The sequence below is a fragment of the Pimephales promelas genome, chromosome 8 (genome assembly GCF_988280905.1).
Source record: "Pimephales promelas chromosome 8, fPimPro1.hap1.1, whole genome shotgun sequence".
NCBI classification, from domain to species: domain Eukaryota; kingdom Metazoa; phylum Chordata; class Actinopteri; order Cypriniformes; family Leuciscidae; genus Pimephales; species Pimephales promelas.
In genome coordinates, this window is record NC_142776.1 from 17,050,079 (window position 1) to 17,074,145 (window position 24,067).

Below are 24,067 nucleotides of genomic sequence, written 5' to 3' on the forward strand. Positions count from 1 at the left end.
GTGCACAGTAGCCTAACTGAAATTTAAAACTGTTAAAAGAAAAGGCTTAATAAAATATTGCATAGATACTGTATAATACACAGTCTTGGTGTTTTTAACTTTAATGCGGCGGACACTGAAGAGCTGCGCGCCGCCCTGTGACTATTTTATATTGTGCACTTGTGATATTTCTAGGCTAAGTTTTGCTGAGTTACCCACTAATCTAGTTTACAATAGCATTTTTGTCATAGGTTATGGTCGTATAAATTTTTTTATTTGTTGTTTTTCTTTATAAGTTGTCTGCAATGCATTAAGTAGATTGTTTAACACACAAAATAGTGTTGTTAGGGTTTTATTTAGTTATAATAAACAAAAAAATGAAATGTATTTTTTATCCAATTCGAAAAAATAATCGTCCGATTAATCGATTATCAAAATAATCGTTAGTTGCAGCCCTAATAAATAGTACGAAGAGACTCCGGGAGAATAAATACATGAGAATGGACCAGTACGTCTCGGTATGGTTATTTGATACATTTATGTAATTATAGAGTTGTTATCGCGTCTTTTTGCAAGTATGGATGTGCAACACACACACACACAGACGCACACAAACACTAATGCTGGCGCATTTTTTTGAAACTACATACACATTCTGTGATAATGTTTGCTACATACAAGCGAAATTACATTTATGCGAGGGACCTGTGGCGTCATGTTTACTTGTCATATAAGTGCTTCTGTGGCAAATGTGAGAAGATGGCTAACTTAAAGAACAACATATATGCAGTTTTTAATACAATATCTTTAAATATATATTTATAAACGTGTGGTTACACACTATACAAACAATGTTTAAATTATATACACAGACATCCTACGTCGACGACGACAACTTTAGACGCATTTGTTGATGAATTGGCTGACAGACTGAAATGACTACTTGCTCAAAAATCATAAAATACACTTACTAGAGGTGACGGTGGATCGCAAACAGTAGACGACAATCCACACTTGAGGACTAATTTTTAAGCCACAACAACAGGATTAACCCACGAGTCCACAACAGAACACTTATGTTTCCAAGAGACATTACCGGCTGTCGTTGAAACAATGGAGGATGTGTGTACAGATCACCAAGGGGTCTATGCCACAACCACACTGTCAATCAAACCCCTTTCTCACTTTCTACGTCACAAAGAGCTGGATCTCAGAACAGCTCTTTCTGAGGCAGTGCATATGATTTATTGAGATTGAAAAAAAAAAACACTGGGTGGATTTGTATCATTCTAGGGTGGTTTTGCTCACACACTGCCAACACACATTTATGTTCAAACACCATGTAAAAGTGAATTTTCCATAATAGGTGCCCTTTAAAATGCCTAGATGGCTAGATGAGCTGGACAAAAGTTAACCTATAGCTTTGTAAGTAAAGAAAAATACAGCCTGTATAAACAAGAGCTTTTGTTACGATTTTTCATTATGTGGCAGATAGCAGTTATATTTTTTGTAGCATTTGGTGTAATGAGGTGCGCGATTGTGACTGTCACCATAGACCTAGGACAGAGCTCCTCACTTTTTGCAGTAAAAAAAAATCACTTAATTTTCAAAGAATTTCATTATTATTATAGTTTTATTTATTTTTGATGTTTTTTCGTTGTTTTATAAATGCTCTATGACAATTGTCTAAAAAATGTTCAATCAAAACATTTTTTTTTAGTCGACTAATCGTTGCGCAGGACAAGACCTTGGTCGACTAAGGATTTCTTTGCTTGACTACAGCCCTACTGCCTTTACATATATTTGTAAAGTGACCCTGGGTGTTGGAAAGGCACTATATAAATACTACTACTAATAATAATTATTATTGTGAACCACCCAAACACATTTTAACATAAACTGCATGATACCAGTGCTTTGTGATAAAGTCAGTAATTATTTAATTCCATATTACAAGGCTGAGTCATTCTTACACAAAAACAAACAAATTGCACAAACTTTGCTCTTGAAATTTAACTCAAACTGTTTAGTTACTCTCTCTGACATTTGCTGCTTCCCTCACTCCGGTAACTGTCCATGCTGGATCTGTCGCTGTTGTTTTAAAAAGTAATCACCAAAACAAGGCATTAGCATGACCGCATCCAGCTAGCCAGGCCCGCACAGCTCCGACAGTCCGCTGTCTGATAAAGAATCGCCCATAGCTGACCTGATTTGAGCTCGCTGATTGGCTATAGGTTATGTCAAACATTTATATCTTAATAGCAATTGGCTAAACTGCTCCAGAGACCCACCTTTCTTGGGCGATTTCTCCAGCGCCCCAGAGCTGATCACATGCACAGAGCTGGAGGCAGGGATGTGTAGAAAAAAAAAATTCTATCATATTTTTCTCATATACTGGGTGCATTAAATATGTAAAACCCAGCCATCAATTTAGTATTCCGTCATGGTGACTAAAACAAACAACTCACTCTGTCTCAGTTTATTACAGTTGTTTTACTAAAACGTAATATCAATGCCAACAGCGAGAGAATTTAGTTTTGCTGTGGACAAATCACCTTACTTTGCACAGGGGTAAAAATAAGTCTCATTAGACACTTGAGTAAACGCTTGTGTATCTTAATCAACCTTTTCCACACACATATAAATTATAACTCGTACTCATCGCTCTGTCCATTTCAGCAAATGACGTTTTGTGAAGGCCTATCATCTCTAGCTGTTGCTTTGGTGCTTGTCAACACGCGCGGGCACCCCCTGCTGGTAAAGCGGACTAACAGCAGATGGAGAATATGCTAGGCAATCTACTGCTTTTCCTGCAGTTCCTGGATGCCAACGTAGTATTTTCTGTTGAATTTGAACCACTGAATTTGTGGAAGCGAATTTTCAAGGTGAAATTAAATGGACGGAAAATTGCCTTTTGAATATTATATAGGTTGTATTTTTAAACAGTTTGAAAATTTTGGAAGTGAAATATGAACGGTGAATATGGAGTATTGAATTTTTAATAATGAAAATGTGTTTGAAATGTTTTTAAAGCTACACTGTGTAACTTTTTTAGTGGATTCATAGAAAAAACACTTAGTTCTTTCAAAAATATATGTCCTCATTAATGTATATTTACTTCGTTCAAGTAATAAAGTATTCTTGTTAGTGTATAATATGCCATTGAAAATACATAGCCAGAGGGACATAGCTCGCGTGGCACCGTGTCGAATGTGAAGAGGGGTATTGCTTGAGACTGGTACCGTATTTTCCACACTATAAGGCGCACTTAAAAAAAGCCTTTAATTTTCTCAAAAAACGACAGTGCGCCTTATAATCCGGAGCGCCTTATATATGGATCAATTACTTAACACCGCTCCGCGTTATTAAATTCGCCCGCGAACTCGCGCTCGTGTCCAGCTTATGCCCGCTTTGTCACACGGCCAGTTATACTCCCTCAGGTTATGTGTGTTTCCTGCTCACGAGCGCTCACTCTTAACAGACACCCGAACAGACACACTGTCCCCGGCGCTGCTCACAGAATGTTCATAAAGCGCTCCCCATTCACAATAGCCGAGTCGTCTCATTCAAAACAGTCAGCTGTTGCTGTCAGCGAGCCGCCGCACATTGAATACTCATATGAGTCAGGCTGCGAATGTAAGTTACGTGCCCGCCCCAGCGCGCTCACGCTTACTAAATAAACGCCTCACCTCTGACACCGCACACTACGAGTTCACGGGTGGGACAGTCAAGTGTTTGACTGTTGTTCCAGCACTTTCAAGGGTAGCATAAGGTTGGAAAAACACGGGTTACAGGTTGCCTGGAACGCAGCATTAGTTAGCTGTTTCTAAGTGAGGCTTTCACCTTCACTTTCACATCTGTCCTGTAATCTTATTCATATAAGACGTATTATTGTATGATCTAAATATTTTTCACACTATGACACCTTACTATGACTAGCCTACACTTCAGTTTGAAAATGATATAGCCTACAATGTATTTTTGCCTTATGCTAGTGATGTCGTACAACATACAGAATAATGATAGCACTGATAAAAGTTACTTGAACCTGATAACTGATGTTAGCAATGAAATGGTAAAAAAATAACGAAAACATAAAGCTATTATTCATTTTACGTATATGTCATAAGTAACCTATATGTTACCTGACAAATTAAATTAATGCAAATTATAATAGTTTTCTAAAATAATCTCATCACTTAAAGGAACACTAACAGATGAGTAACAGAAACAGAAACTAATATTCACTGGATGGTCATATACTTTTTCACTGCTAGATGGGGGTAAAAATCACACAGTGTAGTGTGTGATTTTAAATTGAAATTGAAACTTTAATTGAAATATTCACAGCTTAAATATTCAACCATGTTGAATTTCAGCCCATAAAAATAATGCAAGCCTTAAAAATGCAACGTTAACTTCAAATAATACTAATAGTAATTTAAAGGTGTGGAGGATAACTCCGGGATAACTCCGGGATTTTAAGGGACGTGTTGTGATTCTGTCTTCTCACACCGCGACACGGTTCGTGGATCTGAGTGTTGTGATCGTTACAGCCTTACATGTATTCTTCTTGCAGATAAGTATACTCACTAAGCTTAGGTTAGAAGCCTCCAGTGAGTTCAACACTTTGAGTTCAACGTTTCAGCGGATAGGCTACCCGGGAAATGCTCAGAGCTGACGAGGGGAGTTGAGAAGAGCAATGTTTATTTCAGCGAATTTAAATCTTTGACAACTTTAATCGTCATTTAAATACCTTTACTCAATTATCTGGACTACGAAACTTTGGGAGATTATTTTTGAATGTCTGTTCTTTGAAATTAGCAAAAAAAAAATTTTTTTGTTATTTCATTGTTTTTCCACATAATCGGCCCATATCTTAAAATGGAACGCTGCGACTTCCGACTCATTTTGCCAGAGCGGGTCACATATATATATATATATATATATATATATATTAGAGCTGTGCAAAAATTATTTGCGATTAATTGCATCCAAAATAAAAGTCTGTGTTTACATAATATATTTGTGTGTGCTGTATGTGCTGTATATAATTATTTTGTATATAGATCATTTTGCAAGATGTAAACAACACTGGTCCAGAAACACTTCCTGTTTCAGTTTGTAACTGTTTTTTATTTCACATGTAAAGAAAACATCTTAAAGATGTTTGTTTAACTTTTTGATTTAGTTTTATATGTTCTGTTGGTTGTATTTTATCCCAGCTTTTATGTAGCGTTAAAAAACTGAAACAGGAAGTGCTTCTGGACCAGTGTTGTTTACATCTTGCAAAATGGTCTATATAAATACCTATGCATGCATGTATACATTTAGGAATTATTTGCGCTTAAATTCTGTGTATAAATATATATATATATATATATATATATATAAATATAAATAATCTATATTATATAAATATAAATATTTTATATATGAATAACACATTTTCTTAAAGGATTAGTTCACTTTTGAGAACTTCTGCTGATAATTTACTCACCCCCATGTCATCCAAGATGTCCATGTCTTTCTTTCCTCAGTCGAAAAGAAATTAAGGTTTTTGATGAAAACATTCCAGGATTTTTCTCCATATAATGGACTTACATGGGAACCAGACGGTCCAAGGGCGAAAAGACAGTCAATAACAGTTTCAGATGCAGCTTCAAATGTCTTTAAACGACACCAGACGATGACGTCTTATCATGCGAAACGATCGGTTATTTCAAAACTTATTCCAAAAATGTAACTTTTCTAAGGACAAATGCTAGCCTTGCTCTATTCTGTGAGGCGCGTTTGTAACGTCACGTAATACGTAATTACGTTCAAAAGGTCATGGGCGACGTAGCTGTAAGTACAGAGTCAGTGTTTACAAGTTGAACGCATAGGTTGAACGTGCAAACTAACTCAAACGCTGTTTACAAAAAAATGAATTAAAAGGTAAAACAACGATGTCAGACGATTTTGATTCTGTACTTCCGGCTACGTCGCCTGTGACCTTTTGAACGTAATTACGTATTACGTGACGTAAGTAAATTACGTGAGTAAATTATCAGCAAAAGTTTTTTCAAAAGTGAACTAATCCTTTAAATATATACATGCATGTGTGTGTATTTATATATACAAAATAATTGTATACACCACACAAATATATTATGTAAACACAGACTTTTATTTTGGATGCGATTAATTACAATAAATTTTTGCACAGCCCTAATAAATATATATATATATATATATAATAATGTAATATTGACGGAACGCAAAAGACGGAACTCTGAAGTGTGGAGGTGCAGTTGCCGGACCGTCTGTGGCGTGCACATAATAAAGACGTCATGGCTGCGCAAAATCCAAACTCCCTTTAAAAGCTGACGTGTGGAAATATTTTGGCTTCAATGAAGTTGAAGGGGGGAAAGGAGCTGGACAAGAGCCACACTATTTGTAAGCTTTGTAGAATAAAACTAAAATATTTCGGAAACACGACAAATATGAGGAGCCATATGACACGTTTCCACCCAGAGGAGGAAAAACACTCGGCTGTACCGGTCGTTGTTATTATCGTATATTATTAGTTTACTACAATTATGCTGCTAGTTCAGGCACACATTTATTTTTCTGTTGGTTCTTTGCGATGTTAATAAAATATATTGTATGTTAATTATTTTTGGATCATTACTTTGTACTTTTAAAGCAAAGTATTTATCACGCACAAAAAAAAGATTGCTTTAGCATCGAATCGCGCAGCCCTCTGAATCGTAATCGAATCGTGAGGTGCCTAGAGATTTCCACCCCTATAAAGAAATGGTGCTTCTAATGCCCTTGTAGCATGTGCAAGTGATTATACTCTGTCAACCAATCAACGTTCTGCAGTGAGTCTAGCTCCACCTTTTAGTACCGTACCACTGTGCGAGGTAACCCAACGGAAGGGTACCCAAAAAGTGGTACGGTTTGGCTTTTTGGTACCATCCACAACTTTTGACAGTGGAAACGCATTTAATTGCGTACTGAACTGTACCGGACCGAACCGCTTAGTGGAAACGAGCCATAAGATCTCAGTTGTCATTAATGTCAGACTGTACGACAGTCAAGATGTGTTTTTACGTCATCAATCAATGACACGTTCAGTGACAGTGAGCTGCATTACACATGGGATTGAAATGGTGGCTACAAAGAAATCTCTAACGTAAATTTTGGTCATGTCTTGGAAAATGAAGACAATTTGATGGTCGCCATAGAAGTCACACTGAGCCCTGTATTGTATAAGCAATTATGGCCTGCTTGGTCTGAAAACATACTAAATTCTTACTATAATCTAACATAGTGGATGATTGCCTTTTTCTTATACATAATATAATGGTGAAATATAGTTGTTATATGTTTTATTCTCTCAGCGGTGAAGGATTCAATGAGCACCAGCATACAGACCAGAAGAGAGTTGTCCCCCTGTGAACCCAGACAGAAACTACGCATCTTTTATCAGGTAGATATTTTGAACTCTTTATGATGATATATTGCAGTCTTTAAAGGGGCTATATGTAAGAATTAATGTATTAATGACTTTTTTGTTAAATTGCCAGTTTGTAAACTGCTTGTAATAATTTTATTTTATTTAATTTTGTATTTTTGAATCCTGATAATTATGTTTACACCATTGGTTTACGCATGTCACACTATGGCCTGTGCGTTCGCTTAGTTTCATTCACCATCCAGTGTTTCCCCTACCATTGTTTTAGGGGGGTGGCCCGCCCCCCCCAAAACGCCCCCCCCCCCCCCCTAAAATGCTGACGAAATCCAGTCATAAAAAAGGATTTTACTGTATATTTTCGAGGAATAAATAGAAAGCGGTTCAGTACACTTGAAATAAAAATTGCGATATAGACTAGTGTGTGTGAATATTAAACCACAAATACTATTTAAATACGAATCCTGTTCGTATGAATCGTATGTTCTGTGTGAATGAATAGTGCAGCCCAGAGCCGTTAAATATGTTTTTCAACGGCTCTGGTGCAGCCGACGCGCAGTTTTATTTACCACACACACATACACTGAAGACACACGTGTGACGCTTGCGCTGTTTTTTTGCCTATATGAAGACAGAAATTATTGAACTTTCTCTCCAGGCTCTAGATCCACTCTGAAAGTCACTTCGTGATCATTTAACCGCTTCATTTGTGAAACTATCATCATGACGATCATGACAAACACACAGAAACTCCAAAGGGCTTCACGGCAACCCGTCAAAATAAAAGTTCGGTTTAACTTGACAGAAATATATTACTGTTGTACAGTAGAAATAGGAAATGTCCGGATGTAATAATACATTAACACTAATATGAGTAAATTATGAATTTTTTAAACAAAACTGAATTTAAGGAATAATCCATGTTTTAATTTTAACAGTAAAGCTCATTGTGCAGCACATTATTTGACAAAGTTTATGATAAAATTAGTGTTTTATGGCTTAATTTTATTAGCAGCAAAAACACAGAATTAGTGTGAATTTTTTTTCATATATCTATATATTTAAAAAAAAAATAATACATGATTTGAATTATTATACATTCTTTTTGATGTCTAATAATAAAAAATAATTACATGCCCGCTCCACTACAGTAGCAGGTAGTGTACTTTTATGAGTGGATAACAGTTTTGCATATTATAATGAGTTTCAACTCACCTCGTCGGTGTACATGGGGAAAACGTCCAATGTTGTAAAATGGCAACCGGAATGAATCGCCCATAACGTTTCATGTTTCGAGTCCGTGTGTTGCACCATTCCTGTCAGAGCCAATATAGACGGCACCGCACCGTTCTTTACTCTCAATCGGTCTGCAAATCCAGACTTGTTTACAAAACAATTCTCAGTGAAATGAAGCGAACAGACAGTTTTACCACATCAGTTGGAATGTCATGAAAAAATAAAGTTTTGCATTCCTATTGGAATCCAGAGGAAGCTTAGCCAGCGTCTTCTTCCACAACCAGGCACTAGAGCTGTCACGATAACTACTTTTTGTTGTGCGATATATTGCACCAAAATTAATTGCGATAAACGATATTATTGTCATTTTCAGACAATTTTATGCCACTGATTACCTATGACAATATAATAGCATTATAATGCAAGTACACTGTATTCTTATTCTATTCAATATTTAGACATTGTGAAATGTGAAAAAATATATCCCAAATAAATAAAACAAGTAGCCTAAATAAATACACATTCGTTAACAAAAAAGTGACAGGTATCAAAAACTAGATCAAAACAAAGAAATATGTCAATTTAAACTTTTAAAGTGTCTCACACAAAGGCACAGATGCATCAACAGGACATTTCATATTTTTAAATGCTGGTTTTTCGACCGTGCATAATGGTTGCATCTCGTTGGCTAAATAGGGAGTAGTGTTGTGCCTGAACGCGTTCTATGAACGATAGTTCATGAACGCATTCATATTTGAGTGAACTGAAGAATGTACTGTATTACTGCCTGATGAACGTTACTGTGAACGCGTTCATTCTGGTGTCTGCGAACGCACGCTCTATCAGTTTAAACTCTTACCTTACAATAGGGTGCCGATTTGTATATAGAGCCTTCCAGGCGAAAACCCGGCTAAAACACACGTAAACAGGCCTTAAACACCCAATCTGGCAACACCAACCGCGCCGCGGCCAGCGTCGACAAAGCAGCGAGTGAGGAGATGTATGATAATTTAAACGGATTTTATGAGGTCAGTGCGGATGGGAAAAAAAATCTCACATTTCTGCGCAAATTGGCCGTCGATAAAATAATTGTTGTCTGTGGTTGTATGGGCTGTGACAATAACAGCCTAATAAAAAAGCTCACAACATGGAAAAAAGAACTATAAATTAACTAGTTTTTTTGAAGTATGAGCTATGAACTGAACTAACTCATTTTAAAATGTGTGAACTGAACTTTGAACTAGTTCGTGTAGAAAGTGAAATTTACCAACACTGAGAGTTACGCTATCCGTGAGTGTGCGCCATTTCGCGCTGTCACGTTTACGGTCGGGACGGGAAAATGCATCTGCAACATAACTGTCTGGAAGAAGGCCCCTCTCCAACTCCAGCGGCTGTTGTTGTTCCCAGGTTGAAAAACTGGGTGGGATAGTTATGCTTTAGGTGCGATTTTAAGTTTGTTGTGTTGCCTCGTCGCGTTGCTACTGTTTTAAAACACAGTCGACATACCCGCTCGTTCACGTTTATCTCTCCTCTCTTGTTCGGCTTAAAAGCAAAATGTTCCCACACCGGAGCTGAAGATTGTGGCTTTGAAATCAATTCCATGTTGGACTCGTTCTTCCTAACTGTCTGGCTCGCTGTAGATGTCACGAGAACACTTTAAAATGCAGTTGGTTGGTTCACGCCTGCCGGTGTCCGCTCTCTCCCTGTGGGTGTGTGTGTGGTGGACGCGTGCAGACAAGATGACAGAGGCAGCGCGATCAACTAAAATGCTCATGACATTCATTTTATTGTAAAAATGAATCTAATTATTATTCTTAATAGTAAAACAAATTATCTGGTGCAATATATCGCGGCACCAAAAATGATCGCACTGGTTTCCATATATCGTGCGATAAGTCGATATATTGACTATCGCGACAGCTCTACCAGGCACTGCACAATATTTTGTATTGCTCGGTGGCTCGATCCGGTTTGTCATCACGAGGTATGTTATTTAGCTATGCGTGTAATGCACGAATCGGTGGGCGGGGCTAAACCGGCCGTGTTCATGTAGGAGTTGATCTTCTTCTGCGGGGTGGTGTTTTATCTTCTTTGACGACATAGTTCCCCACTTTTAAAAACGAGTCGTTTGCTGGGGCTGGTGTCAATAAAAGCTTTTATTGGACTAACAAGGACGTTTTCAGTTCTGAAACTTACAGGATATTCTTATAATATGATGACATCTTAGATGTCAAAAGTTCAAGGAAAATTTGATTTCTCAGTTCATCACCCTTTTAACCCTCTGGGGTACTTGGGTCATTTATTTCAGGAATTTTATAAATAATTTTTTTTTTAAATCGTAGCTTCATCGGAATTGTACGAAACTTGGTGACTTTTATGGTACTTGGTATATGAACACACAAAAAAATGGGGACATGATTTGAAAAGTCTAAGTGGTCGTAAAAAAAATAGTCACACTCGGGACCTTCGGGTCAAAAATGACCGCCATAGGAAATGAATGGGAAATTGGCAAAAATATGAAAATACTGAGTTTTTTTGTGTGTACAATCTACAAATCAGCCACGATGCAGAAAAAAAGCACACAGCAGTGAAGGGGTGAATCTCTAAAACATCAAAAATGCAAAACAGACAGATACACTCACACACACTCTTATACACACAAAAACACACGCACACACAAATGAACGTGTGTCATTGCAAAAGCTAATTTTGGGAAATGTGTGAAATAAAAGCAATTATTGCATCAATGTAAGAAATAAAACACAGCACTGAAAGCATGAGACTGTAAGCCTGCAAAATAAACATGGTTACACACATACATACCCACACACACACATAGAGAAATTTGTGACTGTTGAAACTGTAACAGAGAAATGTGCGAATATGTGAAATAAAATCAATGAATCAAGTAAAGGGGAGACATTGGATCCAAAATGCAAAAGTCACACACTGTCTCTCTCTTGAACACACACGCGCACACACACACACACACACACACACACACACACACACACACACACACACACACACACACAAAACGTGGATATAAATATTGCCACTTTGAGCCCAGCCCACAGTTCATTCTCCAATGGCAAAAAAAAAAAAAAAGAAAATACTGCAAGTATATTTTTTGAATAATTATTCAGCCTTTTGAATAAGAGTTTCTGTTCACTGAATATGTAAGTAATATGCACATAATATGTAAATATAGTTATAGTTTTTTTATTTTTCTATTTTTCATTTAATATTTGATAAATAATTTTGTTGTTATTTTGGTTTGCTTTAGTTGCTGTTGCCTTTTGAATAAGTTACTGTTCATTCAATAAAATATATACATTTTTTACAAATATATAAATTTACTGAAAATGTTTATTATAAAGGGTTGATAAAAATGTATGACTGAAAGAATTGCATTTTTATTAAGTTAGAAGTAAAACAATGGGTAGCAAAATGCTTTCTATTTGCTCTCTTTCTAATGCAATGTTCAGGTTTGACTGTATTATAAAGTAACAATTTAAAACAACAAATTACCATTTAATTACCTTTTAAATCAACCAAACAAACAAAAATCTTGAAAAAAATAGTCTTTGAGAATCTCTTAACCACAACCTGAAAAAAAAGTAAATTAATGTCCAAAAACAACTACAATCTACAATCCTTTCTACAGAAAGCTGTATATCCATCTAGTGGTTAAAATATGACATTGCATGATAAATATGCTCACTACTTCCAACAGGTGGCGCTGATCTGCTTGAAAAAGTTTCTCTAAGAGCCTAGACTCTACTTTAACCTAAAATACAGCATTAATTAAAAAATTATATATATATATATATATATATATATATATATATATATATATATATATATATATATATATATATATATCATCATCAATGGGAAAAAACGGATCATAATTGCATAAATATTAATTATATTCATAGAATTCTCTCAAAACACCACAGAAAAAAAGAAAAAATATTATAGAACAAAAATTCATTTCATTGGTTTTACTGAAATTTAATTTTTTTTATTTTAGGGGTCCGGTCACTTATGACCGCGAAGGTCCAATGTGTGACCGGCGAAGAACCCCAGAGGGTTAATATAGTTTCTACAATGCACCTAGTAGCCATTTGACCGCACTAATTTCCTTTGCTATATAATAATAGCAGAGGTTTATGGGTCAAATTTGAATGAATGGTGCCAAATGCGCTGTTATATTGGTCGGCATGGCGCTGGTGAGATTAGTCATTTTTAGGGTTTCAAGCACGATGGTTTCCCATGATGCAGCATTCTCCATGTAAAACTGATCTGGCAGAACGAACAGTAAGTCGCTGAGACTTGAAACTTTGGGGTCTGGTTGTAGTCACACCGCCTACAACGTTACCAAGGCCCGCCCTGATCGGCTTGATTGGGGCGCTACATCGGTCAAAAGTACAAAATGGCTCATAACTCCTCAACCGTTAGGCGTAGGCTCAAATGGCTTGCATCGTTGGAATCCTTGCCTCAAGCCAGACAAGATGCATGCCTCGGATTGGCTCGTCACCCTGGGTACATTTTCAGGTATTTGGGTTTTTTCCAAAAACTCACTTTTGTGAAGTAATCGTAGGTTTTTCTACATTTTCAGGTTTTTGGCATATAATGGAAAAAAATCATACAAATGGTTATAACTGCATCCAACCATTAGTTTAATGAAAGATGGCATGCAGTGTCTTTGTCCAGGGTACATTGATAGTCTATAGCCACGTTTCCACCACAGGAACTTTCCCCAGGAACTAGGAACTTTGGGGTGGTTCTCGCTGTGTTTACACCGCAGGAACCAGGGTCTAAATGTAGTTCCGGGTAAAAATCACCCCGGTACCGGTACTTTAGCCCGTGGTGTAAACGCAGTAAGCAAGCGGTCTGGGGGGAAAAAGTTCCTGTGAAAAAAGTTCCTGGGACAAATAGTTCCTGGTAATTGCGGTGGAAATGCGGCTAATGAGAACATTTCCGTATCTCAAAAAACTCTGTATACGTCATCGGCACAATGCCCTGAAGGAGCCTGAGAATTTTCAAGCCACAGTTTTTTTTTTCACGGGCGTGACCTCCTTACACTCTTGAATCCTTGCCGAGTCCAATGATACCAAACATGCCAGGTTTTGCCTTATGGTTTTTGTAAAGGTGTCATTTAGAGCTTTATAAAAATTGCTTTTATCTTCGAAGACCCATTAGTCCGATCGAGACAAAACAACAAAAACACAGGCAATTTAAAAAAAATGGTAAATTGCTAAACAATAATACCCAAAATTATGACAGGTCCCTTATACTTTTTATCATAATTATGAATTAATGTAAATCGTCTTAAATCAAATCATTCTGAATTTGCAAACACTAGGGGTGTAACGGTACACAAAAATCACAGTTCGGTACGTACCTCGGTTTTAAAGTCACGGTTCGGTACGTTTTCGATACAGCAAAAAGAAAGAAATGCCAGAGAAATTTCCTATTTGTTTAAAGAAAAAATATTTTTAAATAAGTGTGAGTTTTCCTAGATCTTGAAACTTTCAGGTTTATAAATGGGGGTCATCTTTGAAGGATGAACAAATAATGTTTTGGTCATCACATTAAAAATAACTTTTAAATATATATTTATTAATATAATATTTGAATTTTGAAGTGCTGGAAAAAGATGTGTGAAGTACTTGAAAGCATTTCACCATTCCAGCCAAACTGGTTCCAGTTAGTGTTACTATATTAAATCCATGGTGAATGTTGCTGGTCTGTGGACGAAAAGTGTTACTAGTTCATTCACGGCACAATGTTTCTCCTGGTTTCCACGTCAGCGCTGTTTGATCTAATAGAGATCTACGGTTAATAACGGAGAAATGTGAATGCATCTCACTAGATCTCTTAGCGCTGTGTAGTAACATTGTTGCTGTGTAATAATTTTTGTTGTGTGTTTCTTTTGTTATTGAGAGGAAAGCATGCAGCACATATTTGTTAACAGTATATCACTACCAAGGTATTTCAAACTTATTTTTACTCTAAGCAAAGAATGAAAGATAAAGTCTATCAGGGCCTTGAATCATGTTCAGTTTCTTACATTACGCGTACATGAGTGAGTTTGTTCATCTGCAATTCACCTAAAGGCCACCAGTGTCACTAAACAAGGCTTTCTGAATTCTACATATAGCCTATTTAAAGTCCAGTATATTACCAAATAGTAAGAAAACACAAATTACACTGAGGGTTTAGTGGAGCACCATCTAAATAAAATAAAAAATTAAAAACTTTATGCAATATGCTGTTTTTTTGTTTGTCCACAGTTTCTGTACAATAATAACACTCGTCAGCAAACAGAGGCCAGAGACGACCTGCACTGTCCCTGGTGCACACTCAACTGCCGTAAACTCTACAGTCTGCTTAAACACCTCAAAATCTCCCACAATAGATTCATCTTTAACTATGTGGTGAGAACTGAAGAACACTATCATGAATATCTGCCTGCTTCGTTTCAAATGAGTTTTTTTTTTTTTTTTATACTTGGAGTAATGGTTCCTATTTCTTCATTTTATAATTGCTTGCATAGTTAGTGTATGCATGAACTTTTGTTGGCACAAGAACTAGGGATAATGCAATAATCATTGGCTGTGTCTCTTAAATTTCCTTGACAATTACAAGAATTCAGTCACATAACTAAAATTTTCCCTTTTTTCCAGCCTCATCCTAAAGGTGCTCGGATAGACGTTTCCATAAATGAGTGCTATGATGGCTCATATGTCGGCAATCCTCAAGACATACACAGTCAGCCTGGCTTTGCCTTCAGCCGCAATGGGCCTGTTAAAAGGACAGCTGTCACCCACATACTTGTTTGTCGGTATGTAATGGGTCTGAATATGTCACAGTATTTTGAAAAGAAAAAATGTTTTTGTTTACTGTAGGGTTATATATATATACTGTATATACACACACATATATATATATATATATATATATATACATATGAAGAGTTCAGATGCAAAAGCCTCTAAATGCCATTTGAAATTTTATTCTTTAATGATGATTTTTATCAAACTTGTATATTTAAGTTCAGTAATGTCACTGAAATAACAATTAATAGGTAATTATCATTGCCATTTAAGTGAAATCACTGAACTTAAATATACAAGCTTGATAAAAATTATCATTCTAGAAGAAAATTTCAAATGGCACTTAGAGGCTTTTGCATCTGAACTTTTCATATACATATTTATTTATTTATTAAATTAATGGTAAGAGAGCCAGGCATTACACTTGTGCAATACCAAATTCTGAGAATCCTTCCCCTTTCCAGCAAACTGTCAATCACATAAAATGATTGTTGCAATTAGCAAATCACAGTGATCAGTTCCAGATTAACAAATCAAGCCCTACCTATCTCTATTTTTCTTCGTTTGAAAAATTGTTTTATTAGGATATGTCAAAAACTATCACGATTTCCGTTTAATTTCGACCTTAAATCAATGTTAGAATCAATAAGTGTAATCAAAACCACTCTGGTTTTGTTTAAACAATTATCCCCAGTTTCACAGACAAGGCTCAAGCTTGACAAGTCCCAGACTAAAGTGCATGTTTGAGCTGTTTTAACTGCTAGCAACTTGCACTAATCCTGGTTTAATCTTAGCCCTGTCTGTAAAACCAGGCCTATGAGTTTTACTTGATTAAAAAAATGGCATTTACACCACCTTACATGTTTTTGGCATATTGAACATAATTGATCTATGAAATGCATGTATTGTCACTCTTGTTTTTTTCTTGATAAAATCAATGGTGCTGCAAGCTCTTAAAATTGAATGCAGATAAATGCAGAACATTCCTTTTTTATTTATACCCTTGGTTGTATAATCTCCCACTTTTTTCACTTAGGCCAAAGCGAACCAAGCCAAGCCTGTCTGAGTTTTTGGAGTCAGAGGACGGTGAGCCCGAGCAGCAGCGGACTTATGTGAGCGGACATAATCGTCTGTATTTCCACAGTGACAGCTGCATGCCCCTCCGTCCACAGGAGATGGAGGTGGACAGCGAGGATGAAAGGGACCCAGAGTGGCTCAGAGAAAAGACCACCACGGTTAGTCTACTGGTCAATCAAGTTCCATTCTCAGCACGGAAATAATATATTTTTGCATTTTGTATGGAAGCAAATAAGAGACATAACTATTTAAAATTTAACAACCACTGAATATTGTACTTTTTAAATACTTTATTTTGAAAAACCTTTATCTGAATTTATTTGCTCTGAATTAACCCCCTTTTAAATTATTTTACTTTGGAAACCATGCATCTGAATTCATTTGTTTCAAAATTACCTCTGAAATTTAAATAGGCCTATGAAAATTCTTGATCTTCTATTTTAAAAGCCTGAATTTCAATGAATATTTTTCAATGCTCACAAATTCAGATAAAAAAAAAAATCAACTTACAGAATTTCAGATAAAATACTTTCCATTCGGGTTGATTAAATTCGACTGCTCACAGGGTTGCCGCGGGTCCTTAAAAAGTCTTAAATTAGATATTTAAAATTTAAAGTCCCCGTGAAATCAAAATTGAACCTATTTACTTTGTTAGCGCATATTACTAGTCTTGTGGTGAACAATTAATCCGTGCAAGTAAAAATATATTTAAAAAATGTTTTACCTTAGTAATCTTTAATCAAAATCTGAAAAGTAACTTCCGGTCTGGAACGGTTTCTTTTTCTGATGACGTAGGTTTCACAACTTGGGTGGGGAAACGCTTAACCACTCCCCTCAAACCGTTAGTTTGCTATGAGCGAGAGATGAAGAGGAGGAGCGCTAGAGTAAAACCCTGCCCTCTGTTCAATATTCCGTTTCACTTGGAAATACGTCACAGCACTGGAGAAAAATCGTTTGCAACTTCCGGTTCACGGGGACTTTAAGGCCATTAAAAGTCTTATAAAGTCTTATTTTACGTATGAAAGGTCTTAAATTTTAGATGACACTTCGACTTAGTCATATCTTAATGTTTTCCAAATTAAAACCATCTAATTTGCGTACATATTAATTTTTATCTATCTTTGTGCATTTGCTTGTTCACGTGACAATTCGAGTCACATTCGCGGCAGAATAACGTCTGTCTCCTGCACGCGAGACAGGAGAGGAAGAGAGAAGAAAGTTGGCAAATGTCAGTTCAGTCGTAAGTTAATTCTTTATGTGCGTAGGTGTGCGACGTGTATTGTCTATTATGATATTCTAATTGTTTTAACGATGGACGAGGCACTGTGAGTGTGAGCTGACATCGCATTTGTCTCTCGTGTTTTCACTGCGTGATGTGTGCAGTTATAAGCATAGACATGTAGGCTATTTATTATGTCTATGGTTATAGACCATTTCACAAGATGTAAACAACACTGGTCCAGAAGCACTTCCTGTTTCAGTTTTTTAACACTACATAAAAGCTGGGATAAAATACAACCAACATAACATTTAAAACTGAATCAAAAAGTTAAACAAACATCTTTAAGATGTTTTCTTTACATGTGAAATAAAGAAAACAATTACAAACTGAAACAGGAAGTGCTTCTGGACCAGTGTTGGTTACATCTTGTGAAATGGTCTATAGGTATGCCCCCAAATTAGTTTTTGCCTTATATTTATATCATGTTGTTATATTAGAATATCACATCAGTAAGAGTGCCGTTTTCCCGTGCACAAGTTTGATATTTATGTTATACAATAGTTAAATTAAAAATAAATTGACATTGTGAGTTAGTTTTTAGCCATAACATTATCGATATTGTTTGTTTTCCCTTTATTTCGCCGACTAGAATTTCAAAATGAAACCGTAGCAGAGTCTCAATGCAACAGACAGTGATGATCTCTTGAAGGAAATCCGCGTTTTGAACGAATCATTTTAACGATTCAATCACTTGGTTCTTTTCCGTTTGAACAAAATGGAGTGTATATATTAATACCACTTCTAATGCTGCTTCTGCGTCACCTCTGCACTGCTAAGATGGATTTTTGATTGAATGATTTAAATTTGACTGCTAACAGTGGTACTGTATAATTATTGTGTAATTAAATATTATTGTATAAATAAGTATAATTGACATAAAACGTGATGCATAACTCTAAATAAGTTTAGAAAGTTTTAGGTGAAAATGCCCCTGGAAATCAATTTAAGGTGGCAAATATTGCACATTAATTAATAATTTCTGTCACTGCTGTGAACTGACCACTGCATGGAATATGAAAAATATAAATATCTCTGTGAGTCTGCTGTCAACAACAGGCCTAAACCAGCCATGGCACCAGCACAAAAACACAATCAGTAAAATATCAACTAATTATTATCAACAAAATGATGAAAATATCGAGATATGTTTTTGTCAATATTGCACACCCCTAATGTATGGTATTAAAGGTCTTAAAAAGGTCTTAAAAAGCCTTAAATTTACTTTAAAAAGTGTGCAGGAACCCTGGCTCAAATTCAGATCGAAAAATTCAAGTTAAATATTCATATGGTAACATCCGGGCTTCCCAGTATAGGAAAAACAGCTGAGCCTGTGTAGAGAATGAGCATATTTAGGCCACGCCCACATCGGGGAGAAACAGTCCACCCTGTCTCCATTGACTTTGCATTGTGAGAGGAAAAGACAGAAAAATGCCTAAAAGCTGTGTGACAAGGTGTACAGCAAACAAGCTAAAAAAAATGGAAATAGATTTTTATACGTTTCCGAACCATAAAAGCCAACCTTTAAAGAGACAAAAGTATAGGCTACCGGCAATATAAGACATGAAGCATCAGCAGGAAAAATAGGTAAATTTAATATATCTCCTCTTCTCAGGTTCACATAGGGTGGTGAAATAAGCAAACATGGTTAAAATTATGATTTTTTTATTTTTTTTATTATTTTTTTTTTTACAATATTATATTGCATTCCAGTGGGTGTAGTTCTCAGAGTAGTAGCCTGACAGCTTATAAAAAAATATATTTCTGGGTTGTTTAGCTTGTTTGCTGTACACCTGTCTCACAACAGCTTCTAAACATTGTTTTGTTTTTTGTTAAGTCATAAGTAACAAGGAGGCAGCCTCTCGCAATGCAAATCAATGGAGACGGTTGGATTGTTTTCCCCCCGGTGTGGGCATGTATGAGGCACCAGACTGGACAAAAGCGAAGCGAACCGCGCGAGAGAGACCTAGCTTTTCAGTGCGTGCGAGAGAGACCGAGTGTTTCTGGGCATTAGTAGCCTAATTCATTGGTACATAGTAATAGATAATTACTATATAAGAGGCATGGAAGTTCGATTTATGGACAACATTAATCAGTACAAACGTCTTGTTTTTAACTAGTGTTTAATGAATATAAATTATTAAAGCAGATAAACTTTCATATGGAGGATTAAATAAGATTGAATTTATGTAGTAAGATTTCATAACTAATCACTGTACCATAACCAGATTTTTCGTTTCTTGAAATAACAATGACTCTGACTTTTATTCACCAACATCGGGTTGTTGTCTGTGCAAGTCATTACGACGAGAGCATCAAATGAATAGGATAATGGCATCTGTGAGAAAGATGGTCAAATCTGCAAAGACTGCCTTTGAAGTGAATGCAGCAAAATATCTAACTGGCCTGACTGGTATAGCTACCGGAAATGTTAAAGTGTTTTTGATTTGTTTTTGTTTTTTTTCAAAGATGTTATAATCTTTAAGAAAACGTTTGACATTATTTGACAAGCATAAAAGCATACAGTACATGTACACAAAAGACACCAATGCACAGAAACACAAACCTATAGCCTACAATACACCAGATAATTTTAATTGGATTTTTAATTAAATATTCGTTAAATGTTCTATTTAATGAAATACATTATAGACCACTAGTCTGGCACCTCATAGGCATGGTCTGTCCGGGGTAGCCCGGATGTTGTGAATATTTTACTTGAATTTTCTGAATTTGAGCAGTCGAATTTAATCAAACTGAATGTATTTTATCTGAAATTCTGTAAGTTGATTTTTTTTTTTTATCGTTCAGAATAAAATATTTCAAAACTAAGTATTCAGTGGCTGTTAAATTTCCAATAGTTATGTCTCTTATTTGCTTCCATCATTTTGAAAGAAACTGTTATTTCAAAAAAAAAAAAAAGTATATGAAAATCATTCTTTCACTAAAACGGTTCAGTTCTTGCACTATGTACTTGCACTGATGGTATGTTTTGTTTTGCATGAAGCAAATTGAAGAATTCACAGATGTGAATGAAGGAGAAAAGGAAGTAATGAAGTTATGGAATCTTCACGTCATGAAGAATGGGTAAAAGAATACATTCATATTGTCTTTTAATTTCCTTAAACAGTTTATGAGTAGCTTTAAAGGACAAGTTCGGTATTTTACAATTAAAGCCCTGTTTTAACCCTTTCACACGTAAGTTTAAAATATTCTAACTGACCCCCCAGCGTGAGTTTTTCAAGGCGACCGTTATTTAGAACTTGCCACTTTAATGTTTCCATGGTGACGCGTCATTGCTTGTCACGAGACACAGCACAACCACAACAGAGCGCGGAATGAATGATGATCTGCTTTTATGTCATTTTCCCTTTTTTATTAAAAATATTCAAAAATGTATTAGCTATATCATGAAACACTGATATTCCGATCGTCAGATATGTGCAAGTTGATGGGTTTTGTTGTTTAGACATCTTTATAACGACGTTAGTTGAGCTGTATGCACAATGGGCGGTGCCATTTTAGTTTCTTTTTCAGTTCAGAGAATCGGATCTGTTGGATTTATGTCAATTCCTCGACTTCTCACGAAATACATGATAGTAAGTGGCTGGTGAACTGGGAGAAGAATAGGGTCAAATGTTAAGCTACTTACACAATGTGTATCTGATATGAATAAAACGTGTCGTCTTATTATAATTGAAAGGATTATTATTGCCGCTTCCATAGACATCTGTGTGTACTCAAAATCATTGTTTTGTTAGTACATGTGTATTTAAATGTCTGAAACCTAAATTAAACATTATGTGGTTGAAAACACTCAATAGTTGTGATATGACAGCACTGAGTGCGTCTGTCTCTGGCTGAGCGCCAGCCAACGCGCGAGAGCAAGTTTGAATTTAGCAGTTGCTGATGTGATGCACTGAACGTTCTAATCACACCGGTGTGATCGTACGCTCCAGGGACCAGCCAAGACTGATCACACCGGATTGGTTAGGATTGTTTTTTAGACAAATGCTGCTGTCACAAGAATTTTTGGATTCTGTGTTAGCACCCACCCACCTTTACAATGGTAGCATAGGTGCACTGGAACAATCCTTCTAAAAATGCATAAAACTTTAGTTTACAAAGACGTGAAACTCACCAAGTGGTCTGGGGTGTTCACTGATATGCTCACACAAAAATCGCCTCAAAAGATGCTTTCCAACAGGTTTTATCGTAGTTTTTGTCCAACTCCATTGACTTGTATTGTATGCTCTGTGATGTCCGTTATTACTCCGCCGCCTGGAAATGGAAATTGGGTTGTTTGTATTCTTTCTGTAGTCTTATACAGTCGCGTGCATAGGTCGCGTGTATACAAGTGGTTTGCTTGCATTTGGCAAAGGTGCATTATCGCCACCAACTGGGCTGGAGTGTCTATTATTCAAGCTCTCAACGGAAGAATGTCCGGCTGTGAGGCGTTTTATAACGAATGGTAAAACACTGTTGGAAAGCATCTTTTGAGGTGATTTTTGTGTGATCATATCAGTGAACACCCCAGACCACTCGGTAAGTTTCACATCTTTGTAAACTAAAGTTTTATGCGTTTTTATGAATGATTGTTCCAGTGCACCTATGTTACCATTGTAAAGGTGGGAGGTTGCTAACAAAGAAACCGAAAATTCTCGTGACAGCAGCATTTGTCTAAAAAACAATCCTAACCATTCTATTTCATCAGAAACTATCTTAAAACAGGGCTTTAATTGTAAAATACCGAACTTGTCCTTTAAAACATTGATCATATACATACAAAAACACTGTTGCATCTTATTTAGCAACTGTCCATTCTCCAGATTCATTGCGGATAATCAGATGAGTCAGGCAAGCATGCTGTTTGTGGAGAACTGCGGGCCGCACATAATTCGCCGGAGTCTGTGTCGGAACTTTCTCCTTCACCTGGTCAACTTGCATGACTTCAACCTGGTCACCATAGCAACCATTGACCGGGCCATGGCCCGTTTGAAGGAGATCGAGGAGTCACTCCCTGAACTAGAGGAGGGGCAGGAGTTGTCGGATGCTACTTGCAATGGTCACGCAGTGTCCTCGGGTGTTTCACTACATGGCAAACGCACCAAAAGTGTTGTCTCAGACTGACAACAGCTGGTTTTACAAAATAATTATGAACTGACCATATCATGACCTATGATTTGAACTCAAATTCTTCGAACTTATCCCTTGGAATAAGTCTCTCATTTTATTGTTTTGAGGTGGCTTAGAACATGAGTTCTATTTCTGATCTGCCCATATGCTCATTTATAAATATGGAGCCCATTTGAGACCCGATTGTGAGTTAGCTGCTGGTATTAAGAACTGACTCAAGTGCTTTTGAATGAATTAATGCAATTTTTTCAATTTTTTTCCAGTGCAGTGTTTCGTAAACCATTATCATTTCAGCAGTCATGTGTACAATAGTCTTGTTTTTTTTTTTTAAAGAAGTGAACTGTAGAAATGGGAGTACTGTTAATCAATATTTTCCGTACACATTTTGACTTTTTTTAACCACTGTGTGTTCAGTGACTATTTAGCACATTGTAGCACTTGTGTTACTAGTTCAGTGGCTTTAGAATCAGAATTGTTGACATGGACTCTTAAGTTGTATTATTCAGGTTTCTCAAGTGGGATTTGAAAGCTAAACAGCTTTGCATTTCCTTTTTTTTATAACCTACAGATGCTCTTTTATTGGTTTTAGATTGGACCAATCAATATATACATTACATTCTGTCAACAGCTTCTTGTCTCACATATGAGGTCCTTCCATCTTAGAATGGCTTCTTTTGTGTATATATATTTTTCTTTTTCCCCAGTTCTCTTCTTCCTAATCAGCAATATAATGCACACCCTGTGAAAAGAGTGCTGCCTGTGTTTGGGCAACAAGAAATCCTTGTTTCATAAATCTTTGTAAACAAACCTCATTATGCCATTTAGAATGAGGATCAGGAATAATTTGTAGGTCATGTCAAACTGATGTTACTACTGGTAATGTGGTTATATAATAGTTTGTTGCTATTATAATGTTCTGATGTTGTATATGCCAAAGTATATCAGATACAGCATTCTTACTCTTTCCATTTGTTTTCTTTGCAAAATGCACAAGTTTAGTGTACACAAGAAAATTATTTACAAATTAAAGATGTGTAAGTGCTCGGTTTAAATGTA

General features: G+C 36.3%; 1 protein-coding gene across 2 annotated transcripts in view; it reads left to right on the forward strand.

Annotated features, from left to right (window-relative positions):
• The window catches only part of suz12b (SUZ12 polycomb repressive complex 2 subunit b), a 45,618-nt gene extending 21,551 nt beyond the window's left edge, over positions 1-24,067 (forward strand). For both annotated transcript variants that reach the window (XM_039660996.2, XM_039660997.2), the window contains 6 exons: positions 7,368-7,456; positions 14,977-15,120; positions 15,370-15,527; positions 16,556-16,754; positions 20,883-20,962; positions 22,705-24,067. In XM_039660996.2, the coding sequence (XP_039516930.2) occupies positions 7,368-7,456; positions 14,977-15,120; positions 15,370-15,527; positions 16,556-16,754; positions 20,883-20,962; positions 22,705-23,005 (971 nt within the window). In that variant the 3' untranslated portion in view covers positions 23,006-24,067. The remainder of the gene's footprint in view (positions 1-7,367; positions 7,457-14,976; positions 15,121-15,369; positions 15,528-16,555; positions 16,755-20,882; positions 20,963-22,704) is intronic.